Source organism: Anomaloglossus baeobatrachus, chromosome 4 (assembly GCF_048569485.1).
Source record: "Anomaloglossus baeobatrachus isolate aAnoBae1 chromosome 4, aAnoBae1.hap1, whole genome shotgun sequence".
In the NCBI taxonomy this organism is placed as follows: Eukaryota; Metazoa; Chordata; class Amphibia; order Anura; family Aromobatidae; genus Anomaloglossus; species Anomaloglossus baeobatrachus.
In genome coordinates this window covers 120,519,582-120,546,916 of record NC_134356.1, presented here as the reverse complement: position 1 = coordinate 120,546,916, position 27,335 = coordinate 120,519,582, and the positions used below count along the sequence as shown (strand labels likewise).

The following is a 27,335-nucleotide window of genomic DNA, read 5'->3' as shown; positions in this document are numbered from 1 at the left end:
TGGACTCCAGCAGAGAAGCACCAGAGAGGGCCTGCGCAGAATACCACAGAGGGAAAGGGACATACCACCAGTCCCAGCAGCAAGAGGGCCATTGCTAAATTCAGAGAGCAGGGTCCTATCACAGTAAGGAAAAGAACAGGAGTAGGCCTCATACTCATCTGGCCAAAACGACATCTCAGTTACTTCCAAGCCGGCCGGAGCCCTCTACCACCTGTAACGGTCTCCCAGGACTAACCGTTTGTGAAGTAAAAGAGGAGAAGGTAAAGAGACTGTTGTTTGTGCCTGTTTCTTTCATTGCCTGTCGGCCCTGCACCGTGTTATCCACACAACACCATAGACTCTCACGAGCACCAACAGTGTCCCCGGGGCACTGCTCCACCTGTGGGGAGCAGTACCACCATTGCTGGCATATCATCACCCCGGAGGCCTCACACAGCAGCGGTGGCTTAATAGCCGCAAAACACAGGTGGCGTCACGAAATAAAGACTTTAATTACTCCCAAGTCACCAGCCATATTAATTGACACCCACCAGGGCCATGGAGCCGGGCCCCGCCACCACTGACGACCCCTGGACTAGTCCGGCCCGGCACCGGGTGTCTCATACCCCTAGGGTGTTCAAGTCAAAAGCCAAAGACAGTACCTGGCCTATCAATCCATTGGAAACTCATAGGTAACACAGTCCATTTGACTAGGCAATTACATGCAGCCATACAATGTCCATGGGCCTTGCCTCAGAGTCAAACCCACAACCTTTCTCAGCCCAAACAAAGAGCCTACCACTACACCAACAAAGAGAAGCGGGAAACCGACTCTACATTAATTCACATAATCCTAGTGACTGCGCACACAACATGGCCAAACAAAAGCAAAAGACAGTACCTGGCCTATCAATTCAAAGGAAACTCATAGGTAACACAGTCCATTGGACTAGGCAATTACATGCAGCCATACAAAGTCCATGGGCTTTGCCTCAGAGTCGAACCCACAACCTCTCTCAGCCCAAGCAAATAGCATACCACTACGCCAACACAGAGATGTGGGAAACTGATGCTACATTAATTCACATAATCCCAGTGACTGCACAAATAACATGGCCAAACAAAAGCAAAAGACAGTACCTGGCCTATCAATCCAATGAAAACTCATAGGCAACACAGTCCATTGGACTAGGCAATTACATGCAGGCATACAAAGTCCATGGGTGTTCTGGCACCCTCAATCTGTGCGTTGGAAGACGAGTTGACAGACAGCTTAACTCTTTCCCATCAATGCATTGACTCGGACGCTGGGGGTCCTTTACAACTTTTATTAATGAGATCAGTGTAAAACTACAAGAAATAAATGAAAATACTAAGTACAACATACAACATATCTGAGTTACATAGCATTCCATTTGATACAGGACATGCAGGGTAAATGCACTACATGGCGAATACATATTAGCTAATGGCAGGATAATACTTGCAGAACAGACCAACTACATTATAATTTTGATGAGCCCTAACCAGGGGATCATAACTCACCGACTGTGCTATGTAGAGGCAAACATAAGGAGCAGAGATCTGGAGAGATATTCAGCATGCAGAATGTGTGTGTTCATGTAACTGAAATGGCTGCTGAAGAAGAAGGGGCAGAGCCTATGCAAGGTCTGATGGGTAACTACATAAGCCTTGGTAGGACAATTTTCATTGCACAGTAACCAGTGAAACATTAAACTAACTGCAGTAAGACAACATTGTCAACAGATGGCGCTGTTGGATATCACTGGACAAGTGGACAGTATCAATGTCAATTACTAAATGTAATCTTATTACTTGGCATAATAAAATAATTATATGCATTTCTATGAAGGCATGACACTCCCCGTCTGGCATCCGGGGGAATGCCACAAACTTAAACTAGAGCAATAGAATAAGTTCAGATACAGGTCTAAGAAACAGCTTTCCACTTTGCTTGGGAATCTTGATTTCCACTTTCCTGACCTGTCCGTCTTGACTTGGGAAGACCTTGGTTACCAATCCTAGAGGCCACTCGTTCCTTTTAGACTGAGTGTTCTTCACTAGGACGACATTCCCAGGTTTCATGTTGGGTCTACTATCTTGCCATTTGTCTCTTGTCTGTAATGTAGAGAGATATTGTTTTCTCCACTTAGTCCAGAAAAGGTCTGCTAACATTTGAACTCTTTTCCATTGAGATTTGTACAAGTCTTTTGTAGTAAACTCTCCAGAAGTCGGCATACTCACATTAAACTTCTGGGTGAGGAGAGTTGAAGGGGTGAGCAGAGATAGGTCATCAGGGTCATTGGATATGGGAACCAGTGGTCTGGCGTTCATTATAGCTACTACCTCGGCCATGAAGGTTGTTAGAGTCTCATGAGTGAGCTTCGAAGGACCAAGTTGCAGAAAGATGGAATCGAGGATTCTGCGAGCGATGCCGATCATGCGCTCCCACACACCTCCCATATGAGATGAGTGCGGTGGGTTAAAGGTCCACGTACAACCTAGTTCTGAAAGACGTCTTTCTACTTGGTTAATGTCCAGATTTGAGGGAATCTTTAGTTCACCACATGCTCCTACAAAGTTAGATCCTCTGTCAGAGCGTATATGCTTTACATGTCCTCTGAGAGAAATGAATCGTCTGAAGGCATTTATGAAGCTGGATGTGTCCATTGTCTCAATGACTTCTATGTGTACGGCTCTAATACTCAAACATGTGAACAAGACGGCCCAGCGCTTGCTGTTTGCATGTCCTCCCCTAGTCTGACGTGTGACAACTGACCAGGGACCAAACACATCGAGGCCCACGTTAGTAAAAGGAGGTTCGGTACTCAAACGGTCTGCTGGTAGGTCTGCCATTTTTTGGGATTGACAAGAACCACGGAGTTTCCTGCAGATGATACATTTGAAGATGACTCTACTCACAAGTCGCTTAGCTCCTGTTATCCAGAAACCCGCTTCCCGTAGGGCTCCTTCAGTTATCAAGCGCCCTTGATGTCTAACCTGTGCGTGATAATGCTCAACCAGCAGGAAAGCAACATGGCCATGAGGAACAATGATTGGAGTACACTCGTCATTTTCAAGCTTTGCATTTGAAATTCGTCCCCCGACTCTCAGCAGTCCTTGAGTATCCACAAACGGGTCCAGTTTTTTAAGGGGACTATCTTTTGGGACACTTCTGTGGTTCCGGAGGGACTCTAGAGTCTGGGTATAAGCTTCATGCTGTACACAACAGATGATTGCGTGTTTGGCTTGCGTGAGCTCTTCTACTGTGTAAGCTTTATGACAACGATGCCAGCCTTTGCATGGAGCTGGTCTCGACTGTCTGTTTTTAAAGGATCTAATGACATGGATCAGGCAAGTCAAGGCTCTGTAGGCCGATCTACAGGTAGAGAATCTGAGGAAGCGGCGAGAATCAAGGTGCCTGTTGGTGATCGTTGTGCTAAGTGTGGAAACTTGAGGCCGTAGCTCTACATCTGATTCTGGTTCGAAGAGTTCATGTGTATGTGTCTCGTGAGCAGTGGGTACTGGTTGATACAGAAATGCAGGTCTGACTAGCCAGTTAGTGTCTTTGAGGCGTGGTGCCGATACCGCTCTGGTCGCATGGTCTGCAGGATTTTGGTCGGTTGGTATTTTGAATATTTTGTCCATGAAAGCAAAGAAATGTACCTCCATTTCTGGCTTCTTTGAGAAACTTGGCTTTAAGTAGGTAAGGCGCTTTAGTGCCATCTCTTTGTTGTTAGGAAGACGGGGTCTTTGTGGCTTGAATGGTAGTGGAGCCACCCAGCTGTCGTTTTCATCCTTGTGAAATCCTTGATCCATTATCTCCAGGAAGGTCTCATCTTCAATGGAATGGGCTAGTTTATAATCTTGTTTGGTCTTTTGAAAGACAGCGCACCCTAGATGATCTTTGTCTCCGTCGCACAATTCATCCATGGCGTATCTGTCTTTCCCACCATTTAAGTGTGCTGAATTGGTGAGATTCTCCTTCACTAGGAATTTGTTGGGGCAGGGTAGGAAAAAGGATGGACGGCCACTCTCCAATGTGTTCGTGTAGAGAGATTGGACGTTGTTCGGCTTGTGAGCATTCCCGAGGCAGACGTCCCCTATAACTACCCATCCTAGATCTAGCTTCTGAGCGTAGGGTGAGTTATGAGGACCGTTTATCTGTTTCCTCACCTTGTGAACTCTGATGATGTCTCTCCCCAGCAAAAGGACCAACTTGGCTTGGGAATTAAGTGCAGGAATGAGATGCGCTATGTTTCTCAAATGGGGATGGTGTAGTGCCGCTTCTGGAGTGGGTATCTCTTCTCTATTGTTCGGGATGGCATTGCACTCGATTAATGTAGGAAGGGGTAAGGATGTCTTCCCATCTAGGGATTCGATTTGATAACCTGTTGCCCTCCTGCCAGATTCTTCACTCACTCCTGTACATGTTTTCAGTGAGTAGGAGCAGCTAAGTCCCTTGATTCCAAAGATGTCAAAGAAAGCTGAGCTGGCGAGTGATCTATTACTCTGGTCGTCGAGTATAGCATAGAGTTTAACCGCTTTTTCTCTGTAGCCCATAGGGTAAACTGTAACCAGACAGATCTTTGAGCAGGATTTGTTAGTGAGACCTTCTCCACAAACTTGAGTGCACTGGGGTGACACTTCAGGAGGTGTACTCTCTGTCTCCTCCCCGCCGTGCTCTGTAAGTCGGTCGATGTGCGTGGAATTCTGTGGGGCTGGTTCTGGGTGTAGAGCTGTGCTGTGCTCTTGACTGTTACACTCCGAACAAGTGATACTGGCATTGCAGTCTCTAGCTAAGTGAGATGTGGATGCACAACATCTGTAACATATGTTGTTTTCTCTGAGGAAGATTCTACGGTCTTTAAGAGATTTTCCTCTAAAACTCCTGCACTGTTGCAGTGGGTGAGGCCTTTTGTGTAGGGGGCACTCTTTGTCTGGGTCAATTGTTAGTGACCCTTCAGGTTCTGTTGTACTGTGGGTCTTGCGTGATGAATCTGTAGCAGACACATTAGTTTTGTGTACAGTGATAGGTGAGCCTCGAGGGTTGCGTACTGGAGCAGGCTTACCTGTTCGTGGGTTGATGGGATCTGCGGTGGAAAGGTCAAAGCTGGGATCATTCCTGATCTTGGCTTGCTGGCGCACAAAATCTACGAAGACATGGAATGGAGGAAACGGCACGTTGTGACGTTGTTTGTAATCTGAACCCCGGTTCAACCATTTCTCTTGCAGACTGTAAGGCAACTTATTCACTATGGGTTTAATACCTCTGGCTGCATCTAGGGACGCGAGGCCTGGCAGGTCTCCTTCAAACTTGGCGACTTGGAGTTCTACCAAGAGGTCGCTCAATTCTCTTAGCATGTGAAAGCTCTTATTAGAGATCTTGGGAAAGTCCTCCAACCTTTTGAAGAGGGATTCTTCTATCCTCTCTGAAGAGCCATAGCACTCATCAAGTCTCTCCCATAACAGGCACAAACCTTTGCTCGGGTGGTTGATGCTGATATCCCTGATGCGTTTTGCATGTTCTGCTGATTCGTTTCCTAGCCACTTGACCAAGAGATCGATCTCTTCATTGGCAGAGATGTCCAGGCCGGCCGTGGCGTTTCTGAAGGAAGCTCTCCACGCTCTGTAACTTTCAGGACGGTCGTTAAACTTTAAAAGACCTTTGGTGAGTAACTCACGGCGTGCGAAGAACTTGAGGAAATCTGGTAGCTCTTGATTTCTGAGAGGGTGGTCCTGATACATGTTGCTATGATGAGGTCCCAGTGAGTTATTGTTGCCATCAAATACGTTGTCGCCATGATAGTCACCATCGGGGTCCTCCATTTTGGGACGGTTCGCTGTGTAATAGGAATCTACAAACTTGGGTGCAGGTGACACTGATGGTGTTAGGTGGACGGAATTACCTTCATGCTTAACATGGGATGTTTGTTGAATGAAGGTTGATGGCTGAATGGCAGGATTAAGTCTCTCTCTTGGAGCTGAATGTAGACGGTCGTCTGATGCGGTATGCTTTAGTACGTAGTCTGAAGTGCGTTGTGAGATATCCCGATGACTGAGTTCGGGTCCGAGCCTTAACCTGAAACTTTTACTGTCGCTGCGTGCTGCTTCTTCTAAAGCCTGTACTTCAGCTTCTGCTGCTGCTGCTTCTGTGTCTACAGCAAGTTTTGCAAGGTCGGCTTCTAGACGTGCTTTTTCTGTCTTTAATTTCAACTCTTGTTCAGCAAAGGCAGCTCTCACTTTGGCGGCTTCCGCCTTCGCCCTGGCGGTGGCAATTGCAGCGCTGCTCACAGACTTCCTTGAAGCTGACGAGCTTACATGGGAGCGTGTTACATAAACTTCAGATCCTCTATCTGACATGGTGTCTGTATGCGGCTTGACTGCTCTCTGATAGAAGTCGGCGTCTATGCTTCAACCCCGTTAATAGCAGTCGTTTTACTGTTCTGGCACCCTCAATCTGTGCGTTGGAAGACGAGTTGACAGACAGCTTAACTCTTTCCCATCAATGCATTGACTCGGACGCTGGGGGTCCTTTACAACTTTTATTAATGAGATCAGTGTAAAACTACAAGAAATAAATGAAAATACTAAGTACAACATACAACATATCTGAGTTACATAGCATTCCATTTGATACAGGACATGCAGGGTAAATGCACTACATGGCGAATACATATTAGCTAATGACAGGATAATACTTGCAGAACAGACCAACTACATTATAATTTTGATGAGCCCTAACCAGGGGATCATAACTCACCGACTGTGCTATGTAGAGGCAAACATAAGGAGCAGAGATCTGGAGAGATATTCAGCATGCAGAATGTGTGTGTTCATGTAACTGAAATGGCTGCTGAAGAAGAAGGGGCAGAGCCTATGCAAGGTCTGATGGGTAACTACATAAGCCTTGGTAGGACAATTTTCATTGCACAGTAACCAGTGAAACATTAAACTAACTGCAGTAAGACAACATTGTCAACAGATGGCGCTGTTGGATATCACTGGACAAGTGGACAGTATCAATGTCAATTACTAAATGTAATCTTATTACTTGGCATAATAAAATAATTATATGCATTTCTATGAAGGCATGACAATGGGTCTTGCCTCAGAGTCAAAACCACAACCTCTCGCAGCCCAAGCAAAGAGCCTAACACTACACCGAAACAGAGAAGTGGGAAACTGGTTCTACATTAATTCACAAAATCCTAGTGACTGCGCACACAACATGGCCAAACAAAAGCAAAAGACAGTACCTGGCCTATCAATCCAATGGGCACTCATAGGTAACACAGTTCATTGGACTAGGCAGTTACATGCAGCCATACAAAGTCCATGGGCCTTGCCTCAGAGTTAAACCCATGTCCTCTCATAGCCCAAGCATAGAGCCTTCCACTACACCAACACAGAGAAGTGGAATGCTGACTCTACATTATTTCACATAATCCTAGTGACTGCGCACACAACATGGCCAAACAAAAGCAAAAGACAGTACCTGGCCCATAAATCCAATGGAAAGTCATAGGCAACATAGTCCATTGTACTAGAAAATTACATGCAGCCATACAAAGTCCATGGGCCTTGCCTCAGAGTCAAACCCGCAGCCCAAGCAAAGAGCCTACCACTAGTGATGAACGAGTACCAAAAAGCTCGGGTGCTCGGGCCGAGCATCCCAAGATACTCGTGTACTCGGCCCGAGCACCGAGCCCAATGTTATCCTATGGGAGACCCGAGTATTTTTCTGAAATGACCCCCGGCAGCATGTAGAAACCTTAAAAATGTCACAAAAGTCTCAGAAGAGTGCTCAAATGACATGGCAACAGCATGGGGAAGACACCTTGGAGCATTCATCACTCAAAAGTCACAGCTGTGAACAATTTTGTCCGAGTTTTACGCCATTTTTACGGACTCACCAGAAAACCTTCCAAAATGACACCAAAATGAATTTTCATGGCGGAAATGTTAAGGGAACATACCCAATAGTGAGATAAAGCTAGTGTATGTTACTTTTGAGATTAATACATGAAAGATTTTACATAAAACATTGTGTGGCACTCCGATGTCCAAAACGCACGTTTTGTGCTTTTTACTAGCGATGTCGGTCATTTTTTTTTTTCATTCTATCTCCCGTCGGTCGGTCTCGCTCTCTCTTGTCTGTCCCCCTCTCACAGTCTGTCGGTCATTCTCCCCCCTCTCTCTTACTTACCGTTCCTCGATCACTGCCGCGGCGCTGCACAGCTGTTCACTAAACTCCGGCGGCTTTTCCTCTATTGAAAAAGCCGGCCGCTCATTAAACAATCTCGTATTCCCTGTTTTCCTGCTTTTCGGCGACTGAATCCGGCTCTTCCCGATTTACCCTAGTGCGTTGGCAAATCGGGGTAATAAGGAGTTAATGGCAGCCCATAGCTGCCACTATTTCCTAGATTAATCATGTCAGGCGTCTCCCCGAGATTCCTTCCATGATTATTCTGTAAATTACAGTTAAAAAACACACACCCCGGAAAAATCCTTTATTAGAAATAAAAAACACTAACAAATTCCCTCATCACCAATTTATTAACCCCGACAAAGCCTCCATGTCCGGCGTACTCCACAGTCCTCCAGCGTCGCATCCAACTGTGCTGCATGAAGGTGACAGGAGCAGCAGAATACACCTCCGCTCCTGTCAGCTTCACACAGCAACTGAAGACAGCCACACGATCAGCTGAGCTGTCACTGAGGTTACCTGGATCCAGCAGTGGTTGCGGGTAACCTCAGTGCCAGCTCAGCTGATCGCGCTACTCACCGCTGCACCGGTCAGCTCCACGCAGCAACTGAGGTGAGTATAGCGATCAGCTGAGCTGTCACTGAGGTTACCTGGATCCAGCGGTGGCCGCGAGTTACCTGACTGACAGCAGCTGATCGCACTACTCACCTCAGTTGCTGTGTGAAGCTGACAGGAGTGGCGGTGTATTCTGCAGCTCCTGTCACCTGCATGCAGCAGAGCTGGACGCGACGCTGGAGGACTGTGGAGTACGCCGGACATGGAGGCTTTGTTGGGGTTAATAAATTGGTGATGAGGGACTTTGTTATTGTTTTTTATTTCTAATAAAGGATTTCTCGGGTGTGTGTGTTTTTTAACTGTAATTTACAGATTAATCATGGAAGGAATCTTGGGGAGACGCCTGACATGATTAATCTAGGATTTAGTGGCAGCTATGGGCTGCCATTAACTCCTTATTACCCCGATTTGCCAACACACTAGGGTAAATCGGGAAGAGCCGGATACAGTCCCAGAACTGTCGCATCTAATGTATGCGGCAATTCTGGGTGACTGCTGACTGATATTGTTAGGCTGGGGGGCTCCCCATAACGTGGGGCTCCCAATCCTGAGAATACCAGCCTTCAGCTGTATGGCTTTATCTGGCTGGTATTAAAATTGGGGGGACCGCACGCCGTTTTTTTTTAATTATTTATTTATTTATTTTACTGCACAGTATAGACACGCCCACCAGCTGTTGTGATTGGGTGCAGTGAGACACCTGTCACTCAGCGTGGGGGCGTGTCTCACTGCAACCAATCATAGGCGTCTGTGGGCGGGGAAAGCAGGGAATATGAGATGGCTGTGTGCAGAGCACAGCGCGCCCGCCGGTATAAAAGCTCGGTCACGCTGTGCAGGCCAGCCAATCACTGCAATTCCACAACTAACAGGGCTGTGGCATTGCAGTGGTCTGCCAGCCAATCCCTGCATGAGGGCTGGCTCTCAAAAGAGTGCCAACATGCAGGGATGAAGACCACGAGTAGAGCACGAGTATCACGAAATTACTCGGTATCCGCCGAGTAGCCAGAGTACAGTGATACTCGTGCGAGTACCGAGTAGTAACAAGCATACTCGCTCATCACTAATATTTATATGTATATATCTATATATATATAAATATATATCTCTATAGATAGCACCCACTCAGCACCCAGATTTCCCATGATCTGAAATCCCTCTATCAGCACCCAGCTTTCATATGTTCTGATATACATCTTGTCCTCGGCACCCAGCTTCCCCATGCTTGGCTAAACATCATTCCCTCAGCACCCAGCTTTCCCATATCAGAGCATGGGAAAGCTGGGTGCTGTGGGTAGGAGCCTTTTTCCCTCAGCATAAAATGTTTCCATCTCCTGCTTGTATCTTTGTCCCCCCTCGTATATAGTTCTCCAAATACAATAATGGCCCCCACATAGCCTTCCATATAGTATAAAGGGTCGCACATAACCCTTCATATATTAGAATGCACCCCATAGTCATCCATGTACTATAATGCATTTCCTAGAGTTCTCCATGTATTATAATTCACCCCATAGTTCTCCATATATTATACTGAACCACATAGTCCCCAATGTGTTATTGACTCGCCCACCCCAGGGCTATGGGACACCCGGTGCCAGGCCGGACTAGTCCGGTGGTAGTCAGTGGTGGCGGGGCCCGGCTCCGTGGCCCTGGTGGGGGTCAGTGGATAACTGTGGCTGATGACTTTAAGTTTGTGTTCGTGACGCCACCTGTGGTATGCGGCTAATAAGCCGCCGCTGCTGTGTAAGGCCTCCGGGGTGATGAAGTGGCAGCAATGGTGGTACTGCTCCCCACAGGTGGAGCGGTGCCCCGGGACACGGTTGGTGCTTGGGAAAGTCTATGGGGTTGTGTGACTAACACGGTGCAGGGCCGACAAGCAATGAAAGAAACAGGCACAAACAGTAGTCTCTTTACCTTCTCCTCTTTTACTCGGCAGAAGTTTAGTCCAGGGAGACCGTCACAGATGGTACAGATGATCCGGCCGGCCTGGAAGTGCCTGGGGTGATCTTTGGCCAGTTGAGTATGAGGCCTACTCCCTAATCTTTCTTTGCTGTTTTAGGACACTGCACTTTGGGTTAGCAATTGCCCTCTTGCTGCTGGGACCGGTGGTTCGCCCCTTTTTCTGTGGGGTGGACTGCGCAGGCCCTCTCTGGTGCTTCTCTGCTGGAGTCCACACCGGGCCCTTGGATTGCAGCTGTTCCTTCAGGTTGCTTCTGGGCCAGGAGCTTGCAGCTCTCCTGCCCTCTGGATTCGGCTACCACGGACGGATTTTATACCCTGGCAACCACAGACTCCGATGTCCGAGTCTCCTCTGTGCCTCTCTGCACTTCTTGCTTCACTGGGACAAGCTCTTCCAGCTCTAGGCCCCAGTTCTACAAGGCAGCACTACTCTCCGTCTGTCCTCTTTCACTCCTCACTCCAGACTAACTACTACTTCCTCCCTCCAGCCAGACTTAAGGAATCCTCCCTGAAATTCCAGGTTCAGAGCTCCCTCTGCTGGCCGGAGGGAGAACTGTGTTGGGTGTTAACTTACTGGCCAATAGATCTCCCAATTACCTCCAGGCTCAGCATTAACCCTTTGGGAGGGCAATGCTGTTGTGGCGACCAGGTCCTGGGGCGCCACACTCCCCCTTAGTTAAATTCAGTACTCCCGGACTGTAGAAACAAACATGACATGTTAGAACATTTCATCCCATTATGGGAGGCGCATTACTTGAACGTTACAAACTTAAACATTACTATAAGAGTCCAGTGTGGCTCCCTGCCGGGTGTCCATTACACTGCTCCATGGGGGACCCGCCGCGATCAAACCCCCAACGTAGGCTCTGGGCGTGCGTCAGAGCATTGATGACCCCACTCTATGCACGCCGGACGGGTTTTTCTTCAGGGGTGTTGAGCACACTGGTGCTAACTATGAACAATTTAGGTGTTGGCCACCCATAGTCCAGTGGCCCAATTGTCCATTTTCGCCATCAAAGAAAAAGAAAAACATTTTGTACACAACATTACAGACATTTCGCATAACTATTTACATTCTAATATGTACTCCTTCTTTTTCCCTTATACAGTTGACTCTCTATACCTTGGAGGGGGTTGTCCCCGAGTGCTGCGTTGAGACCTGCGTAGCTCTGGTGTTTGCCCCTGACTACTTGGTGTGTCAACGGATTGTTGTCCGTGAAGATGGTGAACTTGGCCGATGCCAGATAGTGCTTGAAGCGTTCAGTCACTGCCCAAACAATAGCGAGGAACTCCAGCTTGAAGGAACTGTAGTTTTCTGGATTCCTTTCTGTGGGCCGAAGCTTCCTACTGGTGTACGCTATCACCCTCTCTCTGCCTCCCTGTACCTGGGACAGAACTGCTCCCAGTCCCACGTTGCTGGCGTCTGTATACAGTACAAACGGTTGGCTGTAGTCAGGGTAGGCCAGAATTTCTTCTCCCGTGAGAGCCCCTTTCAGCCGGACAAAGGATGTTTCTAGTTGGCTGCTCCATTCAAATGGAGGGCTCTGCTTCTTAACCTGCTTTGGCTGGCCCACCAGGAGATCTCGAAGGGGCGCTGCTATCTTGGTGAAACCATCAATGAACCTTTGGTAGTAGCCCACCAGTCCAAGGAACTGCCGCACCTCCTTCACTGTGGTGGGTCTTGGCCAGTCCTTGATTACAGTGACTTTCTCCGGATCAGGTGCCACACCTTCTGCGCTGACCACATGACCCAGGTACTGTACCTTTGGCTTCAAGAGGTGACATTTGGACGGCTTTATCTTCAGGCCATATTTCGACAAGGACTCAAACACTTCTGCTAAGTGCCTCAGGTGGTCTTCATAAGTCTTGGAGTATACTATGACGTCATCCAGGTACAATAGCACGGTTTCAAAGTTGTGGTGGCCCAAGCAGCACTCCATCAACCTTTGGAATGTCCCTGGGGCGTTGCAGAGCCCGAATGGCATACAATTGAACTCACAGAGGCCCATTGGTGTCGTGAATGCAGTCTTCTCCTTGTCCGCCTCTGCCACGGGAACCTGCCAATACCCACTGGTGAGATCCAAGGTGGAGAAATAGTTAGCTGACTTTAAGGCTGTTAGTGACTCCTCTATTCTGGGCAGTGGATAAGCATCTTTATGTGTAATGCGGTTAATTTGCCTGTAATCTACACACATTCTCATTGTACCATCTTTTTTCTTTACGAGCACTAGTGGAGCTGCCCAGGGGCTACAACTATCTCTGATAACCCCAGCCTCCTTCATTTCCCGTAACATTTCCTTGGCATGCTGATACTGTGCGGGGGGTACAGGGCGGTATCTCTCTTTAATGGGATGATGATCACCCGTGGGGATTTGATGTTTAACCCCTTTCACCTTCCCAAAATCTAGGGGGTGTTTGCTGAAGACCCGCTCGTACTCCTGTACCACCCGGTAAACCCCATGCTTTTGGTGCGAGGGGGTGGAGTCGGTGCCTACATGTAATTTTTGGCACCAGTCTTCCAGCTGCCCCTTGGAGCCATTGTCTTCCGCCTGATCGGACGGGATCAAGGGTTCCACTGCTTTGATGGTATTGTTGCTGACAGTGTACAGTTTTGCTACAGTGGCGTACCGGGGCAATTTGGCCTCCTCCTCCCCACAATTCAAGACACGGACGGGCACTCTCCCCTTGCGGACGTCTGCTACCCCTCTGGCTACCAGGACTCCAGGCCTACTGTCTGAATACACCGGTTCTACCAAGGCATGGTAATCCTGACCCTTGAGGCCTATTGCTGCCCGACACCATATCAACATTTCACTTCTTGGGGGTATTGCAATGGGGAGGGGGTCACTTACCCTCACACTGCCAATTTCTCCTCCGGCCAGCTCTACCTGCTGCCTTCTCATCAGGGCTCTGATCTCCCTCTGTAGGGCACGCTGCTGCCCGGAGCTGGCAGTTTCAGACGCCTGTTGCAACAAAATTATCACTTCGGCAATACAATTTTCTATCACATTTGTACCAATGGTTAGCAGTGGGTCAGATTCTTTGCGATCAATATCTACAATTATCATCCCCTGACATGGCAATTCCACCCGCCCCACTTTAATGGTTACTTCTTTGTACCCAATTTGAGGTAAGAGCTGACCATTACTGGCCACAATTGTTAAATCATCATCTGGGCCATGGTCAATGTCTGAATCAGCCCAATATCTTTTGTACAGTTTATAGGGGATGGTCGTTACCTGGGACCCCGTATCCAGGAGGGCATTCAAAGGGATCCCATCCAGCACAATAGGAAGGACCGGGCGTCCTCCCACATATTTGCTGCGGCTGGGGGTTGAGCCGGGCTTCCTTACACCTGGGGGTCGGCTCCTGGCCCCAGGCTCGGCCCATTTAAAGGACAGTGTCGTGCAATGTGGCCCGCCTGGCTGCAGCGGCGGCAGATCGGTTGTCCTGTTGAATCATACCGGTCTGTGTCTCTGCCTCGGGTCGGCGGAATCCTCCTCTGTCACATCCATGGAACGTCATCTGGGCTGGAGGCCAACTCGATTCTTGCAGGCGATGGGGTCACTTGTAGGGACTGCACGGTCTTGGCAAGGGCAGCTACAGTCTTGGTCAGCTCCTGGAACTGCTGTCTGAGCTCTGCAGTGGGATCCTTATCCAGGGACTGCGCCTCAGCCCCTCCAGCGGCTCGTGTTGCAGGCACCACCCCGGGGTACGTGATAGCAAGAGGCCGGAGGGGTACTGGGTCATTCGGTGTAGATTCTCTCAGTACCCGGATGGCCTGGTCCTTAAACTTTGCAAAGTCCAGAGCAGGGTTCTGCAGGACCAGGATACGCAGCTGGGTCCTGTGGGCATCTGACAGGAGCCCCTCTATGAACTGCTCAGTTAGGAGTTTGTCTCCTTCATGTACACTCTCTGGGTCCACCTGTTTAACTGCTTTCAGGGCCTCCTGCAAGTTTAAGGCATAGTCCCTTATGCTGTCTGTGGCCCGCTGCTTGCACCCAAAGAATCTCATCTTTATTTCTGCTGCGGTGCGGGTGTCAAAAGTACTCTTTAGCTTGGCCAGTATCTGGGTTACTGTCCCTTTATCTGTATCAGGCCAGGACTTCACTTCACGCTGGGCTGCGCCGGCTAGCTGTCCCATTAATATGCCCACCTTCTGGCTCTCAGTCAGCGGATACACCCGGAATAAGCTGTGCAGGCTTTCTCTGAAGTCGCTCAAGGTATGGGACTCTCCGGAGTACTGCGGCAGCCATTCTGCTCCCGGGATGTACGGCATGGTGATCGGCATTACCGGCGCTACAGTGGAGGCTGGGGCGACGGCGACCGGGATTGCTTCGGCTGGTGCTGCGGCGCCTTGGGCGATGGCAGCCACCTGCTCTCCCTCTGAGTCGGACATCTTCCTCCCTCTTAGTGAACCTTACCAGGCTCCGTTCACTTTTCAAATTTCCTTCTGGGTCGCGCGGGGTTAACAGCGCTCTGCTCTGATGGCGCGCTCCCTTCGCGCTCTTTGTCAGGCACGCCCCCCTTCTTCCTGCGCTCGGCGAGGCTAATGGCGGCGGCAGTTTACAGCCAGTACACAGTCTTTTAAGCACAATTCCTGCAGGCGCACAGTACCCGGTGGGACCGGGCACGAAATCCTGTTCGTGACGCCAAAGTTGACTCGCCCACCCCAGGGCTATGGGACACCCGGTGCCAGGCCGGACTAGTCCGGTGGTAGTCAGTGGTGGCGGGGCCCGGCTCCGTGGCCCTGGTGGGGGTCAGTGGATAAATGTGGCTGATGACTTTAAGTTTGTGTTCGTGACTCCACCTGTGGTATGCGGCTAATAAGCCGCCGCTGCTGTGTAAGGCCTCCGGGGTGATGAAGTGGCAGCAATGGTGGTACTGCTCCCCACAGGTGGAGCGGTGCCCCGGGACACGGTTGGTGCTTGGGAAAGTCTATGGGGTTGTGTGACTAACACGGTGCAGGGCCGACAAGCAATGAAAGAAACAGGCACAAACAGTAGTCTCTTTACCTTCTCCTCTTTTACTCGGCAGAAGTTTAGTCCAGGGAGACCGTCACAGATGGTACAGATGATCCGGCCGGCCTGGAAGTGCCTGGGGTGATCTTTGGCCAGTTGAGTATGAGGCCTACTTCCTAATCTTTCTTTGCTGTTTTAGGACACTGCACTTTGGGTTAGCAATTGCCCTCTTGCTGCTGGGACCGGTGGTTCGCCCCTTTTTCTGTGGGGTGGACTGCGCAGGCCCTCTCTGGTGCTTCTCTGCTGGAGTCCACACCGGGCCCTTGGATTGCAGCTGTTCCTTCAGGTTGCTTCTGGGCCAGGAGCTTGCAGCTCTCCTGCCCTCCGGATTCGGCTACCAGGGACGGATTTTATACCCTGGCAACCACAGACTCCGATGTCCGAGTCTCCTCTGTGCCTCTCTGCACTTCTTGCTTCACTGGGCCAAGCTCTTCCAGCTCTAGGCCCCAGTTCTACAAGGCAGCACTACTCTCCGTCTGTCCTCTTTCACTCCTCACTCCAGACTAACTACTACTTCCTCCCTCCAGCCAGACTTAAGGAATCCTCCCTGAAATTCCAGGTTCAGAGCTCCCTCTGCTGGCCGGAGGGAGAACTGTGTTGGGTGTTAACTTACTGGCCAATAGATCTCCCAATTACCTCCAGGCTCAGCATTAACCCTTTGGGAGGGAAATTCTGTTGTGGCGACCAGGTCCTGGGGCGCCACATTATAATACACCCCCATAGTCCATGTATAAGGTAGGCTACGTAGTCCGCCATATATTATAATGTACCCCCACAGTCCTATATGTATCATAACATAACCCCATAAAACTTCATATTTTATTAAGAACCCCCAGAGGAGCAAGGAGCCATAGAGGGTCAAGAGCCCCCACAGGAGCATGTGCCCCTGGAGGATCCAGAGCACCCGGTGGAGCTACAGCCACCAGAGAAGGAGGAGCACCCGCATGAGGCATCGGCTGGATCGGCTCCCTGTAATTGTTTCATATAAAATAAACTCCATATAAATTTCAAAACATAAAGCTGTTGAGTACTATAAAGTGTTTTTTGTTTTCATAGATAGTATTCCAACGGGCTCCATCAGTCCCTCAATATCGGACGAGGGGGAAAGCCGTAAGTCTTAAACATGAATCTCCTACTTCATAATAATAAGCAGAAATAAAAATTATGATTGTAAACTTTTACCATTCCCTCCATAGGCATCCCCACTTTGGCAGACCTCGTCTCTTCTCAAGCGAACATCAGGGCTTCACAGAGACGAATCATCTCAGCCCAGAGGAGACTGATGGCCAAAGTGGAGCATCATGCAGCGATGCTGGCCCGTTATGTGGCTGGCCAAGGGGAGGGCAGCAGCCAGTAATCCATTTGTAAACTGGAGGAACATACAGTCATATGGTAATTTTTTGGCACCCCTATTAATGCTAACCTTTTAATCCTTTCTAAAAATGTGGGTTTCTGCCACAGCTAATTCCGCTTCATATATGTAGTAACTGATGGACTGAGTAAGGTTTCTGGATTGAAATGAGGTTTATTGTACAAACAGAAAATGTGCAATCCGCATTGAAAGAAAATTTGACCGATGCAAAAGTATGGGCACCGCAACATAAAAGTGACCTTAATATATTGTAGATCCTCCTTTTGCAGAAATAACAGCCTCTTCTTGCTTTCAGTAGCTTTTAATAAGATACACCAGCCTATGAATTTGAAAGCTCAATGAGGTTACCCAACCAATTTAGTGCTTTAGTAAAAATTTGTTAGGAGGGTTCAAATCAAGAAATTGTTAAGGTTGCCCATATTATTGCACCGGTCAAATTTTTTGGAAATGCGAGTTGCACATTTTATGTTACTACAATAAACCTCATTTGAATCCAGAAATATTACTGAGTCCATCAGTTATTAAATATATGAAACTGAAATAGTTGTTGCAAAAACCCAATTTTTTATAAATGAAAATGTTAACATTAATAGGTGTGGCCAAATTTTTTAATATGACTGTATATGTTATTGTAATCCCTCAAGGTATGCCATACTAATTTTACAATGTCCCAAGTTTAGAATCGGTTATGTTACGCTTGGCTTTGTATGGCTGTCTTCAATGGCTTCTTTCGGACCTTGAACCCTCTGAAGTACATGTTGTTTTATAAAGACTTTGAAATTGATATCTGCTGTTTGTTACGTGTCATTTCAAAAAGCAAGTTAACATCTATCACCACTCACAAACATTATATTACATGTATGCATCTGTATAGATGCACCAACCCCATTTTTCCGCCTTTGGCAGAGCAGGATGTCGAGTCAGGTGACAACTGTGGTGCAGTGGGCATTATATAAAAGGCTGGGCCGGTAGCGAGAAGGTGGAGTTGATGCCAAGATTACCAAGGAAGAAGACGTGTGTACAGTAGGTCAGGCTCATGTTGGCTGCAGTGGAATGATCAGGAAGTGTGCTGAGCCCCAGACGAACACAAAGACAGCATACGATTACCAGTGGAACCTGAAATCTGAATACCATCGTCGGAGAAACCCCAAGACCAAATACCATTGCCTGAGGAATCCGATGACAGAATACCAGAATAACTTGAAGACGGAACACTGAACATTAGTGAACCGCGAGCTTTAACTGATAGTAAAGGTATAAGGGTACCGTCACACTTTAGCGACGCAGCAGCGATCCCACCAGCGATCTGACCTGGTCAGGATCGCTGGTGCGTCGCTACATGGTAGCTGGTGAGCTGTCAATCAGGCAGATCTCAACAGCGACCAGTCCCCAGCCAGCAGCGACTTGGAAACGATGCTGCGCTTTAAGGGAGCCGGCGTCTGGAAGCTGAGGACACTGGTAACCACGGTAAACATCGGGTAACCAAGCGCTTGTTACCCAATATTTACCTTGGTCACCAGCGCACACCACTTAGCGCTGGCTCCCTGCCCTCCTAGCCAGAGTACACATCGGGTTAATTAACACTCACAAACATTATATTACATGTATGCATCTGTATAGATGCACCAATCCCATTATCCCGCCTTTAGCCAGGTAGTAACAAGTGCTGGCCGGACCCGGGCTCGTGCAGCCGTCCGTACAGTATACCGTAGAAAGGGATTATTTACTGGGGAGTGAGTTGTTGGTAAGGCCAACTGGGTGCTGCGGTGACTGATGGTGGGACGGTTAGGGGAGGTGTAGTCCCTGGGCCCTGGTGTATGGGCTAAATGACGGTGGAAGGTGACATGCAGGGTTGTACCGGTGTACTCACCCGCGCCCGGATCTATGTCGCCTGTGAGCCTGCTTGCCATCTGTCACCTAGTCCAGTAGTCCATGGGCCCCAACCCCTGACTCCGCTATGCTTCAGACTACTCCACTTCAACTGTCAGAACTTGACTACAGTGGTCCCGGCCCTGACATCTCAGGACCCCTAGGTGGGCGCTCCCATCTGCCTGGTCCCGCCCACTGCTATGTCCTTATTGTCACGAGGGGGTGTCTAGGCTTTACTGGTTGTGGGTTGTGTGGTGGTATGCCAATGAGGGTGGAGTATGGTACAACCTCCGTGTTTTGCCAGGGCGTCACAACCATATGCTGAATTAAGTAAAGCAGGCTGCAAGATTGAACCAACATAAATGTATTATTACAATCAAAATGAAACAATCAATTAAAATTACACACAAATAACAAACTTTAGTTGCCCTCTTCATATCGGGTGGCATATCCTAGCCGGGTGGGAGACGACAGTTGGGATAAAAATGATTAATTTGAATAAATGGGATACTGTGGGGGGGGATACTGTGGAGGGGATACTGTGGGGGGAGGTCAAGGTGCAAGCTTGGTGGAGGCATCCTCTTTGGTGTACTTCGTAGGGGCTGTGGATGAATCCATGAAGTTGAATGATTGGGCTGGTTCATCCTACATATAGAATCAGTTTCATCAAGTTCTCCTCGTCCTGCCTTTCTTCGGACTTTGAACATTAGTCTCTCTGCTTGCTCCCTCTGTGTGGAATCCAGTTTGCTGAGTCTGTCTGACGCAAATGTCGCAAAGCTATCAACTAGTGTGCTTTTTGGCTGGAATAGAAGTTTGTTCGCTAAAAAGTAAAAATCGGCGGATGTCACTGGGATGGCCTTCCTTTTGCGGAAATGTGTTCGCCGCATTTCACCAGAGGGTGCAGGTGCTTCATTATCCTCCACAATCGCCTCGGTAGACGTGGTGGGATTCTCGTCCAATTGGGGCCTCACCATTAGAGTTGAGCGCGGTTCGTGGTTCGTGGTTCTCCAGTTCTAGGCTCGAGTGATTTTGGGGCCTGTTCTAGATCGAACTAGAACTCGAGCTTTTTGCAAAAGCTCGATAGTTCTAGAAACGTTCGAGAACGGTTCTAGCAGCAAAAAACCAGCTAAATCCTAGCTTGGTTTCTGCTGTAATAGTGTAAGTCACTCTGTGAATCACACTATTATGACATTTCAGTGTATAGTGTGCGTGAACAGCGCCTTCAGATCACTGCTGTATGGATAATGGCGATCGCCATTTTTTTTTTTTTTTCTCTTGTCTTCCTTCCCTAAGCGCGCGCGTCTTGTGGGGCGGGCCAGCATGTCAGCCAATCCCAGACACACACACAGCTAAGTGGACTTTGAGCCAGAGAAGCATCGGCATGTGTGATAGGATGTCCATGTCACATGTCCCTGCATTATAAAACCGGACATTTTCTTCCAGGACGCCATTATCTGCCTTCTGCGTCTTTGGTGTCAGACATCACTGTCGCAGCTCCGTCCTCCTGAGTCCTATCACCGATACAGCTGTATGCGCTGCATACACAGCGTTAGACAGCTTAGGGAGAGCACTTTATAGCAGTCCTTTTAAGGGCTCAAACCGGCAGGGTCAGAGTTAAGGTGACAGGTCCTGAAAACAGCGCCAGCGTCTGTGTAGCCAAGGTCAGGGATTTCCTCCCTGCATTTCCCTATTAGGAGGGATAGAAAGGCAGGCTTCCATTCCTCTATCCGGAGCCCCAAAATCCTGGCACTGTACCCTCCTGTCCTCTGCACACTCCAACTCATAACTAAGCCATTATACTAGCAAACAGTCAGTGTACCTAGTGGCATCCTATACGTGGCTATTGGACTTTGCTATAGTCACACTAGTGCAAAGACATTTGCAGAGCGCGTCTGCCTGCATTGCACACTCCAACTCATTATAACTAAGCCATTATACTAGCAAACACTCAGTGTACCTAGTGGCATCCTATACGTGGCTATTGGACTTGCTATAGTCCCACTAGTGCAAAGACATTTGCAGAGCGCATCTGCCTGCATTGCACACTCCAACTCATAACTAAGCCATTATACTAGCAAACACTCAGTGTACCTAGTGGCATCCTATCTGTGGCTATTGGACTTTGCTATAGTCCCACTAGTGCAAAGACATTTGCAGAGCGCATCTGCCTGCGTTGCACACTCCAACTCATATAACTAAGCCATTATACTAGCAAACACTCAGTGTACCTAGTGGCATCCTATACGTGGCTATTGGACTTTGCTATAGTCCCACTAGTGCAAAGACATTTGCAGAGCGCATCTGCCTGCATTGCACACTCCAACTCATAACTAAGCCATTATACTAGCAAACACTCAGTGTACCTAGTGGCATCCTATACGTGGCTATTGGACTTTGCTATAGTCCCACTAGTGCAAAGACATTTGCAGAGCGCATCTGCCTGCGTTGCACACTCCAACTCATATAACTAAGCCATTATACTAGCAAACACTCAGTGTACCTAGTGGCAACCTATACGTGGCTATTGGACTTTGCTATAGTCCCACTAGTGCAAAGACATTTGCAGAGCGCATCTGCCTGCATTGCACACTCCAACTCATAACTAAGCCATTATACTAGCAAACACTCAGTGTACCTAGTGGCATCCTATACGTGGCTATTGGACTTTGCTATAGTCCCACTAGTGCAAAGACATTTGCAGAGCGCATCTGCCTGCGTTGCACACTCCAACTCATATAACTAAGCCATTATACTAGCAAACACTCAGTGTACCTAGTGGCATCCTATCTGTGGCTATTGGACTTTGCTATAGTCCCACTAGTGCAAAGACATTTGCAGAGCGCATCTGCCTGCGTTGCACACTCCAACTCATATAACTAAGCCATTATACTAGCAAACACTCAGTGTACCTAGTGGCATCCTATACGTGGCTATTGGACTTTGCTATAGTCCCACTAGTGCAAAGACATTTGCAGAGCGCATGTGCCTGCATTGCACACTCCAACTCATAACTAAGCCATTATACTAGCAAACACTCAGTGTACCTAGTGGCATCCTATACGTGGCTATTGGACTTTGCTATAGTCCCACTAGTGCAAAGACATTTGCAGAGCGCATCTGCCTGCGTTGCACACTCCAACTCATATAACTAAGCCATTATACTAGCAAACACTCAGTGTACCTAGTGGCATCCTATACGTGGCTATTGGACTTTGCTATAGTCCCACTAGTGCAAAGACATTTGCAGAGCGCATCTGCCTGCATTGCACACTCCAACTCATATAACTAAGCCATTATACTAGCAAACACTCAGTGTACCTAGTGGCATCCTATCTGTGGCTATTGGACTTTGCTATAGTCCCACTAGTGCAAAGACATTTGCAGAGCGCATCTGCCTGCGTTGCACACTCCAACTCATATAACTAAGCCATTATACTAGCAAACACTCAGTGTACCTAGTGGCATCCTATACGTGGCTATTGGACTTTGCTATAGTCCCACTAGTGCAAAGACATTTGCAGAGCGCATCTGCCTGCATTGCACACTCCAACTCATAACTAAGCCATTATACTAGCAAACACTCAGTGTACCTAGTGGCATCCTATCTGTGGCTATTGGACTTTGCTATAGTCCCACTAGTGCAAAGACATTTGCAGAGCGCATCTGCCTGCGTTGCACACTCCAACTCATATAACTAAGCCATTATACTAGCAAACACTCAGTGTACCTAGTGGCATCCTATACGTGGATATTGGACTTTGCTATAGTCCCACTAGTGCCAAGACATTTGCAGAGCGCATCTGCCTGCATTGCACACTCCAACTCATAACTAAGCCATTATACTAGCAAACACTCAGTGTACCTAGTGGCATCCTATCTGTGGCTATTGGACTTTGCTATAGTCCCACTAGTGCAAAGACATTTGCAGAGCGCATCTGCCTGCGTTGCACACTCCAACTCATATAACTAAGCCATTATACTAGCAAACACTCAGTGTACCTAGTGGCATCCTATACGTGGCTATTGGACTTTGCTATAGTCCCACTAGTGCAAAGACATTTGCAGAGCGCATCTGCCTGCATTGCACACTCCAACTCATAACTAAGCCATTATACTAGCAAACACTCAGTGTACCTAGTGGCATCCTATACGTGGCTATTGGACTTTGCTATAGTCCCACTAGTGCAAAGACATTTGCAGAGCGCATCTGCCTGCGTTGCACACTCCAACTCATAAAACTAAGCCATTATACTAGCAAACACTCAGTGTACCTAGTGGCATCCTATCTGTGGCTATTGGACTTTGCTATAGTCCCACTAGTGCAAAGACATTTGCAGAGCGCATCTGCCTGCGTTGCACACTCCAACTCATAACTAAGCCATTATACTAGCAAACACTCAGTGTACCTAGTGGCATCCTATCTGTGGCTATTGGACTTTGCTATAGTCCCACTAGTGCAAAGACATTTGCAGAGCGCATCTGCCTGCGTTGCACACTCCAACTCATATAACTAAGCCATTATACTAGCAAACACTCAGTGTACCTAGTGGCATCCTATACGTGGCTATTGGACTTTGCTATAGTCCCACTAGTGCAAAGACATTTGCAGAGCGCATCTGCCTGCGTTGCACACTCCAACTCATATAACTAAGCCATTATACTAGCAAACACTCAGTGTACCTAGTGGCATCCTATGCGTGGCTATTGGACTTTGCTATAGTCCCACTAGTGCAAAGACATTTGCAGAGCGCATGTGCCTGCATTGCACACTCCAACTCATAACTAAGCCATTATACTAGCAAACACTCAGTGTACCTAGTGGCATCCAATACGTGGCTATTGGACTTTGCTATAGTCCCACTAGTGCAAAGACATTTGCAGAGCGCATCTGCCTGCATTGCACACTCCAACTCATATAACTAAGCCATTATACTAGCAAACACTCAGCGTACCTAGTGGCATCCTATACGTGGCTATTGGACTTTGCTATAGTCCCACTAGTGCAAAGACATTTGCAGAGCGCATCTGCCTGCATTGCACACTCCAACTCATAACTAAGCCATTATACTAGCAAACACTCAGTGTACCTAGTGGCATCCTATCTGTGGCTATTGGACTTTGCTATAGTCCCACTAGTGCAAAGACATTTGCAGAGCGCATCTGCCTGCGTTGCACACTCCAACTCATATAACTAAGCCATTATACTAGCAAACACTCAGTGTACCTAGTGGCATCCTATCTGTGGCTATTGGACTTTGCTATAGTCCCACTAGTGCAAAGACATTTGCAGAGCGCATCTGCCTGCGTTGCACACTCCAACTCATATAACTAAGCCATTATACTAGCAAACACTCAGTGTACCTAGTGGCATCCTATCTGTGGCTATTGGACTTTGCTATAGTCCCACTAGTGCAAAGACATTTGCAGAGCGCATCTGCCTGCGTTGCACACTCCAACTCATATAACTAAGCCATTATACTAGCAAACACTCAGTGTACCTAGTGGCATCCTATACGTGGATATTGGACTTTGCTATAGTCCCACTAGTGCCAAGACATTTGCAGAGCGCATCTGCCTGCATTGCACACTCCAACTCATAACTAAGCCATTATACTAGCAAACACTCAGTGTACCTAGTGGCATCCTATCTGTGGCTATTGGACTTTGCTATAGTCCCACTAGTGCAAAGACATTTGCAGAGCGCATCTGCCTGCGTTGCACACTCCAACTCATATAACTAAGCCATTATACTAGCAAACACTCAGTGTACCTAGTGGCATCCTATACGTGGCTATTGGACTTTGCTATAGTCCCACTAGTGCAAAGACATTTGCAGAGCGCATCTGCCTGCATTGCACACTCCAACTCATATAACTAAGCCATTATACTAGCAAACACTCAGCGTACCTAGTGGCATCCTATACGTGGCTATTGGACTTTGCTATAGTCCCACTAGTGCAAAGACATTTGCAGAGCGCATCTGCCTGCATTGCACACTCCAACTCATAACTAAGCCATTATACTAGCAAACACTCAGTGTACCTAGTGGCATCCTATCTGTGGCTATTGGACTTTGCTATAGTCCCACTAGTGCAAAGACATTTGCAGAGCGCATCTGCCTGCGTTGCACACTCCAACTCATATAACTAAGCCATTATACTAGCAAACACTCAGTGTACCTAGTGGCATCCTATCTGTGGCTATTGGACTTTGCTATAGTCCCACTAGTGCAAAGACATTTGCAGAGCGCATCTGCCTGCGTTGCACACTCCAACTCATATAACTAAGCCATTATACTAGCAAACACTCAGTGTACCTAGTGGCATCCTATCTGTGGCTATTGGACTTTGCTATAGTCCCACTAGTGCAAAGACATTTGCAGAGCGCATCTGCCTGCGTTGCACACTCCAACTCATATAACTAAGCCATTATACTAGCAAACACTCAGTGTACCTAGTGGCATCCTATATGTGGCTATTGGACTTTGCTATAGTCCCACTAGTGCAAAGACATTTGCAGAGCGCATCTGCCTGCATTGCACACTCCAACTCATAACTAAGCCATTATACTAGCAAACACTCAGTGTACCTAGTGGCATCCTATACGTGGCTATTGGACTTTGCTATAGTCCCACTAGTGCAAAGACATTTGCAGAGCGCGTCTGCCTGCATTGCACACTCCAACTCATGATAACTAAGTCATTATACTAGCAATTTTTGCTGCCAGTTTAAGGGCCGTAGTTGCATTGTCAGGGATATTTATTCTTTATTATTCTGCTGTTAATAAAGCTAGACCACCACTGCAATCTACACCACCTCTCAATTTTTACTACCACATTTTCAGTCCACAATCTTGTCGCAATCAACATGAGTGGCAAAATGACAGATGCTGGTGGAAAGGGGAAGAGGCGTGGTGGAAAAGGCAAAAAAGGTTTTGTCCGTGGGGAAGGTGGCAAAGCTCCATTATCATCTGCTGAAGATAGACCATCTACCAGCAAAAGTAAGATGTCTACTACTTACCGTGGACAATCCGATGTGCTCCCTTTTTTACGGACACGAACAACAGGAACAAAGGTAGATGATGGGCAAAAAAGGAAAATGCTTGAATGGATCTCGAGTGGTCCAACAAGTGCCCTCTCAGCCACTTCAAGTACCGCATCCAAAAAACACCAGTCCTCTGAGTTGTCATCCCAATCAAACTTTCTTTCTCCCAGCTCTGAAGTCTCCATCAGCCCTGCACAGTATGGTGGAACTGAGATGGCTGAGTCTGCAGAGCTGTTCAGTCACACTATAGCCTGGGAATCAGAGGTCTGCTCCCAAGCTACAGTGAGTACAGAACAGGAAATGGTCTGCAGTGATGCCCAGAACCTTTGTGACTCTGATTCAGGCCGTGAGGACCAAGTTTCTGAGCATAATGTTGACCCTTTGTCACAAACTGTAACACCTGTGGTTATAGACAATGAGGAACATACTGATGAAGATGAGACGCAGATACCCGATTGGGATGACAACTTAAATATTCGGTCAGGGCAAGAAGAGGCTCGGTCTGAGGGGGAGGGGAGTGCAAACACAACAATTGATGATGAAGTTCTAGATCCCACCTACTGTCAACCCACAGTCAGACACTCGAGGAGGTCAACAGAGGCGGTGGAGGAGGATGCAACCGACGACGAAGTTACCTTGCGCCTTCCTGGACAGAGTCGGAGCACTGGTAGCACGTCTACAACTGCATCCTCAGCCACCACTCTGCCTATGAGCATTATTCGGGGTGGATCAACAGGTCGCATGGCCTCTAAGCCTTGCCTAGCCTGGTCCTTTTTTGACATAGAAAAAGATCGCCCAAATTATGTGATCTGTAAACTTTGTCATGATTCTCTTAGTAGAGGTCAAAACCTCAGCAGTTTGACAACTTCTTCCATGAATCGTCACATGAATAAATATCATAGGTCCCGGTGGGAAGCTCACCGTGCTGCAATGCGGCCTAGCGGAGCAAACCATCCACCGCCTGCCCCTTCCAGTGCATCCGCGCGCTCTTCATCTTCTAGGACTGTGGGGACAGCTGTCACACCTGTTTTTCCACGCACAACTTCCACCACTGTAACCGCAACAGGCAGTTTGCTTGGTAGGTCGTCAGTTGGTTTGGAAGGGGAAACAAGTGAGTGTGTACAGCTCTCTCAGACATCGATAGCACCAACGTTGGATGAAGGCAACATCATGTCTCCGCCTGCACTTTCCTCACAAACCTGCATTTTTCCAGGGATACCCTACTCAACACCGTCTACACACAGCAG

General features: G+C 48.0%; 1 protein-coding gene across 1 annotated transcript; it reads right to left on the bottom strand.

Moving 5' to 3' along the window:
- Positions 1-1,454: 1,454 nt before the first annotated feature.
- LOC142303278 (uncharacterized) lies at positions 1,455-6,852 on the bottom strand. The gene is made up of 2 exons (XM_075344521.1): positions 6,764-6,852; positions 1,455-6,568 (listed from the first exon to the last, which is right to left on the bottom strand). The coding sequence occupies exon 2, from the start codon at positions 6,361-6,363 to the stop codon at positions 1,900-1,902; it is 4,464 nt and encodes a 1,487-aa protein (XP_075200636.1). The 5' UTR covers positions 6,364-6,568; positions 6,764-6,852; the 3' UTR covers positions 1,455-1,899.
- Between the last annotated feature and the right edge of the window lie 20,483 nt (positions 6,853-27,335).

Bases quoted from the DNA above. Each gene is read 5' to 3' on its own strand.
- LOC142303278 (XM_075344521.1), bottom strand. From the start codon at position 6,363: ATGTCAGATAGAGGATCTGAAGTTTATGTAACACGCTCCCATGTAAGC.